The 17,706-nt window shown below is 40.5% G+C and overlaps 1 protein-coding gene across 10 annotated transcripts; it reads right to left on the bottom strand.

Annotated features, from left to right (window-relative positions):
- Positions 1-3,154: 3,154 nt before the first annotated feature.
- Positions 3,155-17,507, bottom strand: kdm1a (lysine (K)-specific demethylase 1a). Of its 10 annotated transcripts, none has more exons than XM_040042749.1 (22): positions 16,345-16,415; positions 15,630-15,666; positions 14,754-15,038; positions 14,258-14,426; positions 13,957-14,117; positions 13,801-13,879; positions 13,615-13,707; positions 13,389-13,495; positions 13,166-13,247; positions 12,772-12,866; positions 11,163-11,180; positions 10,164-10,306; positions 9,992-10,082; positions 9,766-9,900; positions 8,273-8,346; positions 7,246-7,357; positions 6,930-7,062; positions 6,639-6,826; positions 5,533-5,647; positions 5,227-5,354; positions 4,657-4,803; positions 3,155-4,285 (listed from the first exon to the last, which is right to left on the bottom strand). In XM_040042749.1, exons 2-22 carry the CDS (start codon positions 15,657-15,659, stop codon positions 4,085-4,087), a joined length of 2,586 nt encoding a protein of 861 aa, XP_039898683.1. In that variant the 5' UTR covers positions 15,660-15,666; positions 16,345-16,415; the 3' UTR covers positions 3,155-4,084. The 10 variants fall into 10 exon arrangements, with proteins under 10 accessions (XP_039898683.1, XP_039898681.1, XP_039898682.1 ...); XM_040042747.1 differs by having other exon boundaries at positions 15,615-15,666; positions 16,345-16,394; XM_040042748.1 differs by lacking the exon at positions 16,345-16,415 and adding an exon at positions 15,767-16,327 and having other exon boundaries at positions 14,258-14,423; positions 15,615-15,666.
- Between the last annotated feature and the right edge of the window lie 199 nt (positions 17,508-17,706).

The following is a 17,706-nucleotide window of genomic DNA, read 5'->3' as shown; positions in this document are numbered from 1 at the left end:
GTGGAGAGAACCGCACCTGATGGTATGCAAAATAAGCAGGGAGACAAATGAGGCAAAATTGGTCAGGTACAAAGGGGGGGAAACCGCAGGCTGCTGTGGAATGCAAAGTCAGCACACACATCTTTCTCTTAAACAGCTACGCCTTGCTTTGTGAAAGCCAGCATTTCTTTTCCTGCAGCTGTAGGTTACTTTGAAATAGCCCCGTCTTACTCCGTAAGTCACTCTTTTTATGATGATTACCATAAAAAGACCGAGTCTCAGTTATTTTGGAAATCATGGGTAACACTGGCTGAATCCCAGAGGAGTTGTAATTCCTATTCCTTTTCCAGCTTGAGCTGCATGGTGCCAGTTTTTTGCACCTCCAGAGTACAAGCCTCAACACGTTCAGTCGAGCTGCCAGGCTTTCAGGTGCAGGACTGAACTAAAGATGTCTCATATAATGTACCATAGACCAGGGATATCAAACTCCTTTTATATCACAGGATACATACAGCCCACTTCAGATGAATGAAATTCCCATTTCTGTCAATGTAAAGAAGTGTGACTACACATTTAATCCCTGCATAAGAATATATGTTAGCAAAAGAAAAAAGTGTGATTTCAACAATTATCTCAGTTTTTCTACCTGACAATGATATGCTGCTGTATTAAAGAATTAATATAATATATATATAATAATATAATTCAATAAAAAATACACTTTTATAGTAGATAGTGAAAACTGGACTTTTTCTCTCTTATAATTGCTCATTTATTCATTATGCTCATTGGTGTAGTATGAATGTGTATGGGGCATCCCTTTAATCGGGAGGAAAAGCTGTGAAAGTTTATGAAAGTGCAGTTAAGTTCCAAATTTATGCCCTCCTTCACATTTTCCAAAGCCATCGAGTGTGCGGGTCCATTTCTGGCCCCCTGGCCTTATGTTTGACATCCCATAAATTTGTATAGATGGTGATTATGTAATATTGCTTTAAGGTTCAATCATTCCATCAGCCACATCATTGGGTTTAGTTGCTTATTAATGCAAACATCAGCTGACATGGTAGCATCACATGACACAGGAGGGTTGTTAAACGTCTTTGAGCTGATGGGAAAGCAACAGTAACTCTACAGACACTCGTTACAACAAGGGCATGCAGAGGACCACACTGGTTACTATTCCTGTCAGCTAACAATAAAAAAACTGAGGTTACAGTTTACATGGAAGAACAGATGATAGGATCGGAATCTGCCCTACCAGCTCTGACCAGAGTGCACACATCTTCTGATGACTGCTTCCAACACGATAATGTACCATGAAGGTGTTGATGAGTTCACTGTACTCGGATGCACCTTTGGGATGTGGTGACTGTGCATCCAGTAAATCAAAAAGGGGGACCAGTTAAGTACTGGTGAGATGTACCTTACGTGTCCAATGAGTAGGTGTTAATTGTGAAGATATTTTAAAATGTTTGACATGTCACAGTTGAAAAAAATAGTAACAGTTGCTCATTTCCATTCAGTTTCATAGTCCTAGTGTTAAAGAGTCACTGCTATTGTCAGTCACACCTGTGGTTTTGCTTCTGCAATGTGAATAAAGAGACAAATAGTCACATCTAGCAAACCCACAGGAATCAAACTCGTTGAAAGTCATGGGTTAACCTGCTGTTGTGGTTTTAATCTGCCCCACATTCAGATGGATGGGAGGTGGTGCCTGTTTGGACCCTGGTACTTCTGAGCCTCAGCTCTGGTGGCTGACCTGAATTAGTGCTGTGAAGTCAGGCGTAGAAATGACTCAGTGGCACTCCAGGCGAGCGGAGGAGTGAAGCAGGATAGAGATCACACATTACAGCAGGTGTGAAAAGAAAACCGAGTGGGATGTTTACTGAGTGAACATGCAAAGGGTCAGAGGTCAATTGTGCAGAATTATATAAGTTTTAGAAGTGGCACTAGAGTGATTTTTATTTATTTATTTTTTGTACTTAATTTAGACAACCATGAGTGATGGGAAGATAATTCGTTGTACTGGTATTTAGTCATAAAAGTATACTAAAGGAGAGAAGTGATGAACAGCACGTGGGAGGTTTTGTACCTGCATTAGCACACATTCCACCCAGCGGCTATGGAGCTGTAGTTACTTGCAGACTTTTATAATACTTTCTGCCTCTCTATAAACCAATCAGTTGATGTGGGCTACAGGCTATTATAAAAAATAACCTCACCAGTCAACAGTTACACACTGCTCTGAGTCTATGGTTTACCAGGGAGGTGAAAATATCTGAGTGCAGCAGTCCAAAACCCCAGTTCAAATTACTGTTGTTACATCAAACATCTCCTTTGGTCACGATAATAATAACCACAGCTCTGAGGAGGGGGAAAAAAAGGCCCATGACGCTCAAGAGTGCATGGAAACAGAGGGGCACCGAGCCCTGAAACTTCAGAAAAAAACCTCATAGCTCAAGGCTGACCATTTTAATCTCCCCCTTCATTCATCAGATCCCCGACTATGTGGAGCTGCTGCCAGGGACCCTCATCTCTCTCTCAAAAACACAAACAGTACCACAGACCCTGGGAGGCGGCCAGACCTGCAATGAAGGAGGGTCACCGAAGGGTCAAAGCAGATGCAGCCATGTTAAATGCAAATTAATGTAAAAGCGCAATCACGACACAGTTGCAGGTAGTAGAAGCTCAAGAAAAGGGGGGATGAATCCTGAAATCTGACAATCTACACATTTAAATCTCAGATTCTCCCCCCCCCCCAAAAAAGAGTCTTTAATATATGTCTTTTCTTCTTTTAATAAAAGAAACTGACAATACAAAAAAAGTGTTGATCACAATAAACAAAAAAGTTAATTCTTTGAATAGCTCTCTTTAACTTGTAATACAAGTCTTTTTCAATACACTTTCCAGCCTAAACAAATGAAATTTAACAGGCACACAGTTACAGTATATAGTAACATGTTAAGCTTTAAGACAAGACAAAAACAAAAGTCTCCTGGAGGAACAAAAGAACACATAAATAAGACATTCGGCTCTGATAGCTCCACATCGAATCACTCCAAGTACCGAAAGTAATTCCATGCTGGCAAATCTAAAACAACAACAACAACAAAAAAGATTTTTCCCCTCACGGTTCCCTAGCAACCCAGTCTATGTAGTAGGTCATATCCTATTCTGGTAGTAGTTTGTAGTTGTACTATCTGCATATTTTCACATTTTTCTGGGACCTCTTAAGAGCCAAACTATGTCTGAAGAAATGCTCTAAGGCAAAAGAATCTTAATTAAACGCATGTCCAGAAAACTCTAGAAGTCTCATTATTTTATTCTAATAGCAAAACTTATTGGGGGATTTAAAAAAATTTTTTTCATGAGCCCCCTTTTATTTTATCCACTACTTTCTATCAATCTGACGGCATCCGCACATGTCTGGTCACTTTTCTGTAAAACTCTGTCATAGTCATCTATCTCACTAGGTCTGAAAGATTATTATGATAGATCCTTACTGGGAAAGTGTCTCCTGCATCTTTGTGATTTTATCAGCTCAGTGGAGACTATCCCACAAAGAAATAGCATGTACATAATGACCCTGTACCTGACACCGTTTCTAATGCAATTGAATGAATTTCACAATTTCCAAATACAGAAGAGAAATTTCTGTCTGTGGACAGGCACAGACACAAATCACCATCACTCTGGTAGGTTTTGCCTGAATGAAGCTGTGAGGAACATTAAGGTTTGCCCTAAGTTTGAATGCCATCGTTATTCATCTATCCATGTCTAAAAGGGACTTTAGACCTTACAGAGCTTTGACCAAGAGATTTATCTAGAGTGTGAAGGGAGAATTCACAGCAGGTGGGTGTCACCTGTCCTGCCTGCTGGATGCTATACCCAGACACCACCCCTCATCAAAACCAACATTTCCTGTAGTGAGAATGCATCCGTCCCTGCTGTGTGTGACTAGATGCTGTCCAGAGCTTGTGTGTAAAAAGACCAATCCAGAAATGTCACCAGTTTATGGGTTAAACCTTGTTTTGTTTTTACATTTTAATCACAAATTGTCTTAGTAGATCCAGTCCTGAGTAGGGAGGAACTCAACAGAAGCTTTTCAAACTGTGGCGGTGGGCGGAGTTTGCTGAGGGTTGCTGGTGCCAGTGGGAGTGGCTTGTCTGGGAAGTGTGTACATGGCACCGAGGAACTGATCTGCGATGCGGCCGGCCTCTCGAAGACCACTGAGGAGTGCCCCGTGAACTGTAGCAGGATAGTTTCTGATGGTGTGCTCACCAGCGAAGAAGAGACGAGGGACAGGCTGCAAAAGAAAAAAAACGCTTTGAGATAAGCTTTAAAATGTTCCGCCGTTAGAGTCGGTTAAAAGTAGACGGGATTGGGAGGGTGGGGGTGGTAGTAAATTGTTGTGGCTCATCAGTCAACACATACATGCGACTTGTTCACATCAAATCAGCACGCCAACATCAAAACAGCCCAAAAACATCTGTGCTGGGAATAAACCGCTCCGCTTTGGTTTGGTTGAATATTGTGGGCAACTTTTCCTCATTACTTTCTCGCTCTCTCACACACACACACACACACACACACACACACACACACACACACACACACACACACACACACACACACACACACTCCTGAATAATAAGCAGCCGTCTGCTGAGCACTTACCTGGGAGGCTCCTGGTATCGCCGGGCCAGGCGTGATGGGCTGCGCCATCAGGTCATAGTCATTGCCTGAAGAACCTGCTGCTACATATGAGTAGGATCCTCTCGCCCAGGGGTCGGCACGCCAGCGGGTGACCACAGTTTCCTTCGGCTGCCATGACAACACACAACAAAAACAGCACACGCTTTGTAAGAATTTTCCATGATGATATTAGAGGGACCTGTAAACAGCTGGATGGTGCACAGCTCCAACGCTGGCATGCATGCATGTGATTTTATCCCATTTGAAACCATAAGCAAATGATTTATAATGAAGGGTGGTTTGGATGCGACTCCCCCCCCATTGCGGGCGCTTTCACATATGCTCGCTCTGTTAAGTTTTGCTGGTTATGGGGGTCAATTCAGGAATGAATTTGACATTCCACTTAAAGTATTGGAAAACTGAGAAAACCCAAATGTTTGAGCTTGAAAAAAGCCCCAACCACTACTTCACTGGAGGCTTCAAACATAATATTAAGATGTGTCTGATCAAAACTAGGGGACAGAACAAAAGACGACACACAAAAGGCTCTACCTGTGGCACAGCGCTACTTCCAAATATTCCTTTAAGGATGGCCAGGCAACGTCCGACTATAACGTCATCACTGATGTTCTCCATAATGCCAGCAGCCTCGCCAGCCATCAGAGCGAGCAGGATCGGGGCTAAAAGAAAGAGTCACAATTCGTTATTTAGACCAAAATATGGTTGGGGTTTTTTGGTTTGTTTTTAAAGAAACAAATTACTCATATGAACAGCTCTTAAGTAAAAGTAAAAGCCCTTAAGAAAGTACTGAAGCAGTAAATAGCATCAACGGCTAGAAATATGTGATGTGTACACCACCTTTGTAGAGGTTCCAGAAAAGGAATAGTTCGCCCCGACTTGCAGTGGTGGAGCCGACGTGACCGAACAGGTTAACGCTCGGATCCCAGAACACGCGGTCAAAACACAGCACCACCTTCAGAAACAGGGAGGGTGACAAATTAAGAACAGTCACCTAACAATCAGGCAGCTTATTTAAGACAAAACTCAATAATTTGTGAAGTACATCTAATGCTCAGCACATTGACAGCTCAGAATAGGTAGGGCCATGTGAATGGTAGAGCTCCTCCTGCTGGAGTAACTGCGCTAGTAGCAGCTCAGATTGCATAATAATGCAGTACTCTCCTCTGTGATGCAGCAGAATTAGAAAATAAAGTACTCTGCTGCGGATGATGCACGACAACAGAGGGAGTAGAGGAGCTGGTGGGGGTCAGGAGTGACGCAGAATGAGCACTCTGATCGGATTACTAACACGGGGCAAAAAGCATCTTTGGTGTGCACGCCATCCAGCTTTGTTCCACCTACACATACATGGCTCTCCTCTAGTCACCACTCATCATCTTCCAAACTAACACGAGGAATAGAACAACAATAGCATAGACATATATAGAGAAAATTGGAATCCTAGACTGATTTATGAAATAAAATAAAATAAATAAATAAAAAACACAAAAGAAATCAGCTCACTACAGCAGAAGTGCAAGCTTAGCAATTTGAGCGCAGAATAGCAAACCCCTCGGGACTACAATCAATAAATCCTGAATAATGATTTTGCTTTAAATGCAATATCCCTCCAGCAGCTGAAGGTCAGGTTTTCAGCATAATTATGCTGCAGCAAAAACAGAGGGTCATCTCCCTGAGAAACCAGCTCCTCAGTCCTGCTGAAAACACGCTACATGATTTAAAATAGCTTGAGCGCTGAAGCTGAGCATGACAACATGTGTTAGGAGTCAGGCAAAAGTTGGGCACATCACTTGCATGTGTTACCCCGCTGTGAATGACTTTAAAATTAAAATCTTTGGACTCCAGCATAAAAATGCGACTCCGTTTTTATGAGTAGAACCTAAACGATGCAGAGTTTATCCTTTTCACTTTAACAAATGCTTATCCATATATTTAAATCCAACCTTGTTGAGGTTGCCGAAACCCATCCTCTGTATAGCTGATGTCTTCCACTCTGGCAGTGGGGGAACAAATTGGACTGCAGGGGGCTGCTGCTTCAGAACCCCGAGGGGTAGCGTGCACAGCACAGCGTCACACTTGTAGATGAATGTCTGAGTCGTGGAGCGAGTGTTCACAGCTATAACCTCACAGCCTGCAGAATCAACAAGAGTGCTCCTTAAACATTCTGCATTTATATGAACTGCAATACTGAGTTCCTTCAGTTCCACTTTTGCCAAATGACATAAGACACATACCAGATGCTGTATATCGGACCTGCCGCACCGCTGTGTTTAGTTTGATGTCCAGGCCCTCAGCCAAGGCCACAGGAACACACGAGTAACCATTTCTTACTGTTAAGTGGCTGCCAGTGAACTCAAAATCATCATCCTGTGGAAAGATTAATTTAACATTTTATCTCAGCACAATAATAAACTTCCCCAAAAGTATTTCAAAGCAACAATAGCTTATTGAGCATATGAAAAAGCCAAGAACCTCGACTATCTTCATTAAAACCAACCGCAGTCTTGCATTGCACAGTTAAGTCTTTTCAAAATGTGTTCGTGTACATACCTGATCCCAGTGCTTGAGAGAAAGGGTGGAGAGGGGTGTAGCGTTGGCAAACTCCAAGTTGGCAAAGTGCCAGTCTAGGATCTGCCGATCCCTGGACGACAGGTAAACATCACTGTGGGAAAGAAGGGGAAGGCAACGAGAAGTGAGGTACACTGACAGCTCATGCTAACTCAACTCAGGCTGCTCTTTCAAATGAAATTCTGAAAGAGTTGGGATGCTGTGTAAAATACAACTAAACACACAAAAATATAACTAAAAACACAAACCCATTATCTGATAAACTGATAACAGATAGAGCCCTTTCTACCACCGTGTCCGTTGATTTTTGGTCTTGTCTCATGCGTGCAGAGAAGTTTTGGAAACTGCTGAACCTTGTGGTGCTCATTTTTACTTTTCTAACTCTGCCTCTTTAAAAAGCTCTTTTTATACCCAGGTTACTGACGCGTCGCCAGGTAACCCAATTCATTTTCTTTTTAGTAACACTTACTTTTCCCGCCTTTTGTTGCCCTTTCTCTTATAAATACTGCTTCATAAAATGCAAATCAGTGTAATCACTTTTTATTTATGTCTTGGAAAGCATCCCTTAATTTTTCGTGACTGGGTTTGTATTTTAAAAATATTTCTTTAAACACACAGTGTTGTTTATTTAACCAACAAATTTCACTCAATCCATATTTAGCAAATGATGCTTCAACATAATCAGTCCAGTATTTTTACCTGTGAAAGCCGCTGAAGATTTACATCAGTAATGACATCGCAGGTTAGTGTTGCAAACCCAACTGTGACTTTCATTAAAGGGCCAAAAAACAATTGCTTAATAATAAATCACCACTGTAAACCTGGAAACAGGATTTACTTTGCCACTAAACACCAAAGTGGTACAAAGTACAGCCAACTCTGGGTATTTGTTCTAGCTCAGAACTCAAATGTAAAAACAACATCTCAGTGTTTAGAATCGTTTTTATAACCCCCCCCCAAAAAATCCAAATCCTGTTGGGGTTCTTTGGGATGGAGGGTGGGGTCTTACCTGGGTGGATTTGCTTCCAGCTCTTGGAGTTTCTCTTCAAGTTTGACCTGCATCTCCACCAACTCATCATACTCCTACAAACAAACAGCACAGTCATGTAATGTAGATTTCATTCAGTGTACATACAGCCTAGACGTTTAGCAGTGTCACAAGGGATCACAATCACAGTGTAGGAAACTTCTTATGCTTCCAGATACTGGGAATATTATCACAAATACATGATTTTTAAAAGTGTTTTTATAGTCTGGCCTCGATCACTATCTTAATAATTTTTTACTTCAGCTTGCATTTAGTATGCACTTCAGGACCCAAAATTAGCAATACACCAGTACTTATGTCAAACAACAGACTTTTGGAGATTGAGTTTCACATGCATGTACATGTGTGTACACGGTACACACCCTGAGGATTTCAGCTCATGCAGAAAGGACACGCAGCTTTGACAGAAAGAGCTGACTTAACCTGTTCAGTTCACCACAAGAGAAAAAACTAGGACAGTGCAAAGTCTGGTATTACCACGTAGCAGTCGAAGCTCCAGGCAAAGCTACATTAAGTCTTAAGGATCCCTCGCCTCTAAACTAGCTGACCTGAGGAAACACAAAAAGTGGCAAGACTACCACAGAATCTCTCAACAAAAAGAATTTCACTGGCTTTAAAATCTTGTTCTACAGTGCAGTCATAAAAGAATATAATGTGCATAAACACACACACACACACACTCTCTTAAAAGCCAAGTCTGTCTTGCTAAAAGTGTATGTATACACATGTGCAGACAGAAAGACTGTAAGACAGTGATTCAAACCCTTGAAGTGGTCTCTCAGACAGCGGATGGGTAGCAGACAAATCCAGTTCAGATACCAGCTGTGTTTAAACTAAATCTTCCCCTTTAAATACACACACAGCAGTAGTGGAGGTGATTTATCCTCACCAAAAATAAAACAGCGGCACTCACTCTAATATTACGTCCAACTGAGGCATTAAACCACTTAAACACAGCCTGTCTGGTTTACTTAGACAGCACAGCATTAAAATTCTGCGAGGCATCCACCCTGAACTAGTGGTCCATAAAATATCCCCTTCAGATGATAGTACTTCTTTAGCACTATAATACTCTTAAAATCACTTGTTAAATATTGAAAGTTCTTTCCTACACACTGTGGTGGGTCAACTTCCCGACCAATGAATGAACCTTATAATAAACCTAGAATGTCTAATACTGCCTCATAGTAGCTCAACCTACAGAAAATAAAAACAAAACACAGACACTATGTGACACTAACAAAAGTGTAGGATAGTGTAAGGAGTTGTAGCTATAATGCTCTTCTATGACACTGATTAGTGATTTTTGGATCATATCCAACCGTCCATCCTCTTCCCCTTATCCCATGTGAAATACATTTGCTTTTGATCTGAAATAGTGTTAGACTGGCGATCTGTCCAGTGTCTATTTTCCATTTCTCAAAAAAAACAAAACAAACAAACATCGAACTTACTTTGCAGAGTGCGGTGAGGTCTCTGTGCTTGCTCTTCACCAGGAATTCAGCTGTGATATCTCTGGGGGGTTTTACTTCACTTGCTTCTTTATACTGCTGATGGAGCTCCTTAACACGTTCCTTAGTGGATACCATCTGAAAGGTGGAGAAAAGAGTTGAGGTAGGTAAGCAGAGCGAGGGGAAGAAAGTGGCAGCTAAGGAAATTCATAAAGTAATTTATGCTCACCTTATTAAGAAGATCCCTGAGCTCTTCCTGAGTCTTCACAATCTTCTTCCAGTGTTCTATCTGCTCATCTTTTACATGCTTCTCCTGCAGCCTACACACATACAGACACATTAGAGGTGTATTCAAGTACCTATAAGCATCTTTGATACTGATACCAGATTCTTTTACTCACTGTATGACCACCTCCAAAGCCTGACCCAGAGACACTGGTTTGTTATTGAGGAAGTTAAAGTCCAGCTGGTGGCTGAGGTAAGAGGTGGCCTCCAGCAGTCGGTTGAACTCTTGCTCCACCATCTCATCTTTTTCTTTTGGTACCTGGACACCCAAGCAATCGCATGAGGAGAATTTCTCATTGGTGGCATTTAAAAGACAGCATAATAAAACTACAGGCACACGAGACATGGCACTAGTCAAATAAACAAAACTACACTTAACTCTTTTGATGTTTAGGAATAATGGAATCAATACTGACAAAAAAAAAACTTTGATTCACTAATAAAAGTTATTCATGTCTCCATAAAAAATATTTAAATATTACAGTATTTGATGCCTTGATAAACATGCAGAAAGAGATTTATGGCATGTTTCAAAATCACAGAATACAGACAATGCAAGAAAAGAGTTAGATCTATGGCTAAGCATTAGTAGAACACATTACGCATTATGAATGGGGTGAAACACATGAGGATGCTGTACATTTATCAAAGAATGGAGCTTTCTTTATTTGATTGGATTAATGCATTGAATATTTTTCACAGCCAGCCTCGTCTACTGCAATTTAGTAGAAATATAGCCAATGATATAACTAGATTTTCTGCATAGCATTGTTATTAAAAGGAGCTAAAATATCGTTGCGTTTATAATGCGTTTTTTGCTAACCAAAGTTACTTTTTCACAAATTGAAACCAGAAACATTTAAACTGATTTCTTATCAACTCACTACTTAAAAAAAAAAAAGCTAAAAAGCTAAATATAGTGTTTTGTCATTTTTCAGCATGGTTGAAACACAAAAGTTAATGACACTTTGCTTATTTGCTGTTCTCTTTAACTACTACAGGGATTTAAAAAAGTTACATGATGTGAAGTTCAAATGGATGAGCAGCAATATTTAGTTCTAAAACTGGTTAAAAAGGAAGTAAGAGAAATAGTATGCAAATAAACAGATACATACACTTGTGCACCGTTCACCCTTTAGTAGTTCACCAAAAAGATGAACATGGCAGGGGTTGAAAAGACAAAAAGGGGAGAGGGGAAGAGAGAGACAACATATTAAGTAAACATTTTCAAAGTCAAACGGTTTTGCACAAAAGTAGATCATGTACACTTAATTTGCCTTTTCCTGCGGGGGGAGGGGGGGGAATTAGTTACACGTGATGTGACTGCTTCAAAAGATTTCAAAATAGAGCCTTGAAAAGGATCCTAAACATCCTACTAATGTTGCTGCAGTTTAATGGGCAGAACACAAACTAAAGGGAGAAAGACAATTTAATGACATTAGGCTAGATCCGTTTCTAGGCTGTTCAGTTCCTAGAGGAACTAGAGCTGTCGTTGATCAGACGCAACAGTATGTAGTTAAGAACTCTACCACCATGTTTCGGTGAATCTTTGAAAGCCATAAAAAGGACAAGTACCAGCTAGGAACGCAAACACAGCACTTTAATGCCAAGAGTTCACCTTTTCTGCAAGCATCAAAAAAAAAAAGAAAAGAAAATCCTAACAGAATGTTCTGGTTTACACATCTGTACATGTTAAAAGCAGACTCTGTGGCGCTTCTGACATTTATGCATGAATGTGTCTAAAAGCATGGCCATACCCTCGTTTAAGTTACAAGTGCAAACACACAATCAATTTCAACAAACTCAGAAACCACTGACTTGTTGTTGGACATAATAAAACGACTCATTCAAACATTCAGAGTGACAGAGAAACCATGTGAACCACCAGACCCACAATCAGGAACAGAAATCAAATAAATAAACCAGCATGGAGCTGGGTTTTGAGCAGTGGTTATCAAACTGTGGGGGATGATGGGGAACAGCCAGGTGAGAAAAAAAACATAATAAATTGACCCTGTGATGTACGGTGAAGCTACTTTGTGATTTGAACCCTTTTTTAAGTAACTGATAAAAATTATGGGTTCCCACGTATTTGTTTTCACGAGACACATTTGCCAACTTTAACCACATTTCCACATCAATTACTAAACGATTAAAGCTGCAAACGATTACAAAATCATCTCTCTGAGTTAGGTAACCCAACAGAAATCATGTGAAATGACCCCCCAAGAAAGGCATTCATTGAAAACATCTTCACAAGACAGCTGAGCTGAAGCAGAAAACACAGACTTTAACATGTCTACTGAACATTGTGTGGGTCTGGTCTGGAGCTAGGGCAAACAGAAGTTGTGCATGGAGGTTATCTGCATTATTAAATCAAATGGTTCACATAGTTCTGTTACCATCACTGGGAATGTTTAATGGGTGTGTCAGTACGAACAGCAGCATGGTTGAAGCAAGCAGACATTTTTCACACATCAGCATGCATACCTCTATTGCTGTTAGCCTATTGCCACATCGTGGTTTTGTAACAAAATTTGGATTTTTACAAAAAAACAAACAAACCCAAAAAAAACAAAACAACAAACACACACAAAAAGTTTGTTATTAAAAGTAAATCAAATATATATTTACAAATATCTTAGGAGCCCCATTGAGTTTTGCTGCAACAGGATAATAGACAAGAGGCACCTCAGTATTATTAAGATCATTCATTGTACTTACAGCCTGTCCATTGGCTTCATATAGTGGACACTTCTGTTTGATCTTGGCTAGCTCCATGTTAACCTGCTTACTGACAACTGCCATAGGATTTCCTCCTGAACAAGTGCACACACAGACCCAAAATACAATGACATTACACAGGCTGTTATCACCCTCTACGGGTTAATCAAAGTAAAACTAAACCAATATAAAACTATAATTAAAAAATAGCTCTCTTAACACTGTGATCTCAGATCATGTGACACTAAAACTTATTTGCATCTTGAACACATGACGCTTCTGGGTTTTGGAGTATTAGGAATTGTATACTAAAATATATACACCTCTACAGTACACAGATGCTAAACACTTACTAAATGCTAAAAATGATCAACAAAAAGAATCTGATTCTTACCCAGCCCTGTCACTACCATGGCTCCAAGATCTGCAACATAGTTGCCCTTCCTGAATGTGGCCACTCTGCCTCCAACACGGTCCTGCATGGAAAGATTAACATTTCAAAAAGCAATTTAAAAGCATACATGAATAGAATTTAGAGGCTTGTTATAGTGAGCATTTTACAATCTCAAATGACTTATACCAACATCTGATTAACAGAAATACTGTTAGTAATGTACCCTGGCTTCCAGCACAGTAACATCCATCCCAAAGCTCTGCAGCTGCCGGGCTGCAGCCAGGCCAGACACACCTCCACCAATGACTATAACCTTCCCAGTCTTCTTTGCTGCAGGACAAGGCAGTATTTTATTTTTCAACTCAAAGTCATGTAGAAAACATAAAACGTACCAAAATTAGGTTAATTGCTAGTGCTATTTCAGCAGTAGAATAACTGGATGAACTTACTGGGTAAAGGCTTGACCCTCTTGTAAATACCAAAGTTAATGAGACCATGCCTTTCCAAGTAACTGTGTATCCTGTGGACCAACACAGCATCACCTACAAAGAGAACAAATGGACATCAAATTTCTCTTTATGTATGAGGACAAAAATAAAAATAATGGGGAAAAAATGTTTTAATTAATTCCTCACTGTTATATGGAGCTTCAAGCTGCTGCGCTGTGGCCTCAAAGGTCAGCTGTATTTTAGGGTTGTCTAGCCACAGTTGGAGCTGGATGAGAATAACATGAATTACAGTACTGCCCTTTATCTAGAAACTCAAATTAATCCATTTATATGAATACATACCGTGCGGTTGCGAATGTACAGAAAGACCTTCTGAGTCTGTTGGGGACCACTGATGATGTCAGGGAAGCAGGCTGCTTCCTGGGATGTCATACGGTCATGAGGAAGACGGCTCTGGAAAGCAGCACCTTCCAAACCTAAAAATAAACACGCATATTTCTTTTCTGTTGAAATGAAGTCTAAGATCAGTTTAACACGCCACTCAGTTAAGAATTGCAACCAATTAGCAGGTAAATGATTATACACAATGTTCAATAAGAACATGTCTTCTTTTACTGCTCTAACATGCAAGTGTTTCACACACCAGACGGTTCATCTGGTTCACTGTCATTCTCTTCCTCCACAGGTGGGGGTGGAGGAGGGATGACCTGCTTCCTTTCTTTCTCTGCTTTGGCATTCCTCTCCTCCTCTGAGTAGTATTCATCCTCCGAAAGATTAGCCAGGCTTTCGTCCATCTCGCGGTACTCCACCTGCAACAGTAGGCACAATAAAAGCATCATTAAAACCGGCGTTCGCGTAAATCGTTCATTTACTCCCACTTCTCTTAGAAGTGCTGAAACATTTCTCAGGCATAACCAACAACTGCCAGAAATATCACACTGTAAACACTGGGAAACAACTGCCACTTCTAACTTTTCACGGTGGTGCAGACGCAGAAAAATACCTGTGTCTTGGGATAATGAACACTCCTCGGATAATGAACGCTCCTGAAGCACAGAATATAATCAATTCTCATGATGCCACAATAAACTTATTTCCTTTCCTTCCCTCGTGAGCATCTATAAACCTAAAATATTTACTTTTGCTCGCTTGCGTCGACTCGTCCTACGGACTTCAGCAGAGTCCTGATCTGCCCCTCCGGGGCCTGACTGGTGTGACAAAGAGGCTCCTCCATGTTCCCCACTAGGGGAAGACCTGTCCTTTTTCTTTGAATCCATAGCTCCAGCCACTGAGGCTGCAGATCCCGTCTGGATGTCAGAACCCGGGACCCTATCACCTCCCGCTGCAGAAGACGAAGAAGAGGAGGAGGAACCCGCATCTGATTTCTTGCTAGACAGCATTATGGAGGATGTTGGAGGCCTCTCCTAAACAAAAAAGGGAACAGGAATGAGATGTACTCCTTAATGATGATGCTTACAACAACAAAAAGTGAAATGGTTGAAATTTAGATGTTCGCAACAGTGTAACCAATAATAATAATAATAAAAAAAAAAATATTGGATGAACATGATGATGTGGTTTTGAGCACTGGGTAAATAACTGTGTGCACACATTACTGCACTTATACTACTGCAAAATATATGAAAATTAAAGATTTACTTTAAAGCAACATATAAAAAGTACAAAATCCATAGGGATAAGAAACAATGCAGAAGGGCCTGCAAGTCTTTGTACTGTCAGTCAGAAAGCCCTTGTAAGTGTAATTCTCAGTAATTGAAGGTTTGGTTAACAATTACTTTTCATCATAAACATTTGAACATCCTCCTGCCATTTGAAGCAAGAACTGCAAAATACTGCCTGGTGTTTGAAAATACATCATCCCAAAATAAAGACATTAATTCGTTTTTTTTTTTTTATCTCTATAACTGGATGATTTAAATAATGTTGCGTGTGCATGGATGTCATGACTTTATGAAATGAGGGCACCAAGGTACAGTAACCTTGTCTTGTTTTACCCATTTCTCCGTGCACCTGGTAATATCCATTCAAACACTAAGAAATAAAGACAGAACCAGAAATATGGTTACGAACAGGACTGTTTGATATCGGCCTTTTGTGTAATTTTGAATGGATTTTAACTTAGCTAAATTACTTCGTAAAATACTGAGACCCTGCGTGGGACGAAGGTCTTTCACAATGTCTGTCGATCAAGTCGAGATATCTCCTGAAGAAAACAGGAAATGGCTTGCCGTTTGCCCGTCTGTATCCTACTTTCTGATTAAATATGCCCAATCCCGTTAGTCAGGAACCGTCTTTCTCTGACTTGTTTCAGCTAGCAAGCTAACGACAAAACTAGCTTAGCAATCATTTGCCAACAGCAGGTTTTCTTCTGTTCAGAGCCTTAAATGCACCATATGAATTTCATATCGTAACCATTTAACGCTACTGCTAAACACGCAATGTACTGCAGCCATATAGATTTCACTGAATTTAATATATTCCTTTCTAATTTCTCATTGGCGACCATGCTAGGTTAACCAATGCTAACAATAAGCTCCGGCTAGCACCAATGGTAGCATAAGAGCACGTACGCCGGTTTGTTTGGAAATTAATGCGTATTGATACACTGTTCGCGAAATCGTTTGCAAACGTTCTCACACTACTCTGCACTACACTGCTACTGTTTTAAGGCAACCGGAAATTATAAAATACTGAAAATATTAATAATACCTCTCAATCCCCCAGAAGATGTCAACACAAAGACTCCACACTATTAGACCTTGCACAACGAACTTCTCTGTGATTGGTGAATGGAAAACGTTACGCAATTGCCGCCCTGTGTAGTTAATGGTTGAGATAACTGCCAATCTAAAACAATGCCGAGCCTTTGAATAGAATAGCTCCTACTGTTACTGCCATTACTCGAGGGCGCTTTTCGTGGTTAAATGGCTCATAACTACTGCAATGGATGAAATATTGTTTACCTTTAGATATGAACCAGGGCTCTAGACTAACTTTTTGCCATGGGCGTACCGGTACAAAAGTTAGGCGCACACAAATTTTATAATAATTTATATAATATAATGTTTTTTCTGGATACACTGTGCTTTTTCAGCATTCAAAGATTGATGACACCGTGTCAGAGCACTGGCTATGAATTTCAGAAGGATCAGGCCTTAACAGAAAAGTTAGCAATAGTTCTTTTCCTATTACAGCTACATCCACTTCTGTCGTGCCTAGGCTGCTCATAGGGCTGGGTATCATCACTGATTTCTATCATCCATTCGATTCCGGTTTTCAAAGTCCCGATTCAATTCAACTTAGCCTCAGACAGTCAGAAATATTATAATTCTGATCATTTATCAGTACTGACTTCATCAGAATTGTGAACATCACAGCAGATGCCTTTGTGTGAAAGTAACTGAGAATAAAACACAGAAAAACATGAAGGAGATTTTCCTGGTCTGGCTTTTTATAGCAGATAACCTTAAAAATATTCTACAATGTTCTGCATTAGTCGTGGAAGCAAAACAGCAAAATTCAGCTCGGTGAATTTTGGTTGGAGAGACAAAAAACCTGCAGTTCAGAATCAGCACAAAAAGACGTAATCACATCGCGGACCTGACGCATCGGATTCGCTAAGCTCCGACAGCGTGTCCGTCTACGGGCCGTCGGGTGAGAAAGCCGAGAAAGACAAAGTTAATTCTGATGCGTCGGGTCTGTGTTTACGTCTTTGTGTGGAATCCGTGTACCTGCTCTCATTTGCTGTTTGGTTGTTGTTGAACTGGTTTTGTGAGCGTTTCTGGCAAAACACAGTTATATTTATAAGTCAGGATTTAATGAATTGATATCGCTTTATTCAAGCTACTCACCTCCCACTTCCACCTGGACTTTCAACTGGACCACGGCCAATCAGAGAGGTCCCACCCCTTACTATCTCTGATTGGTTTAGTCCACGATAGGGGCAAAATGTGTGTCGGTTGTTGACCACAGGGAAGGTTGCAGATTTTTTTTTTTTTTTTTTTTTTGCTACCCGAACAGTTGGTCGCACAGGTGCAACCAAATTTTTTTTTTTTAGTCGCACCACTGAAA

This window comes from Simochromis diagramma, unplaced genomic scaffold (genome assembly GCF_900408965.1).
Source record: "Simochromis diagramma unplaced genomic scaffold, fSimDia1.1 OVJJ01000304.1, whole genome shotgun sequence".
NCBI classification, from domain to species: Eukaryota; Metazoa; Chordata; class Actinopteri; order Cichliformes; family Cichlidae; genus Simochromis; species Simochromis diagramma.
This window is presented reverse-complemented; position numbering and strand designations above follow the sequence as displayed.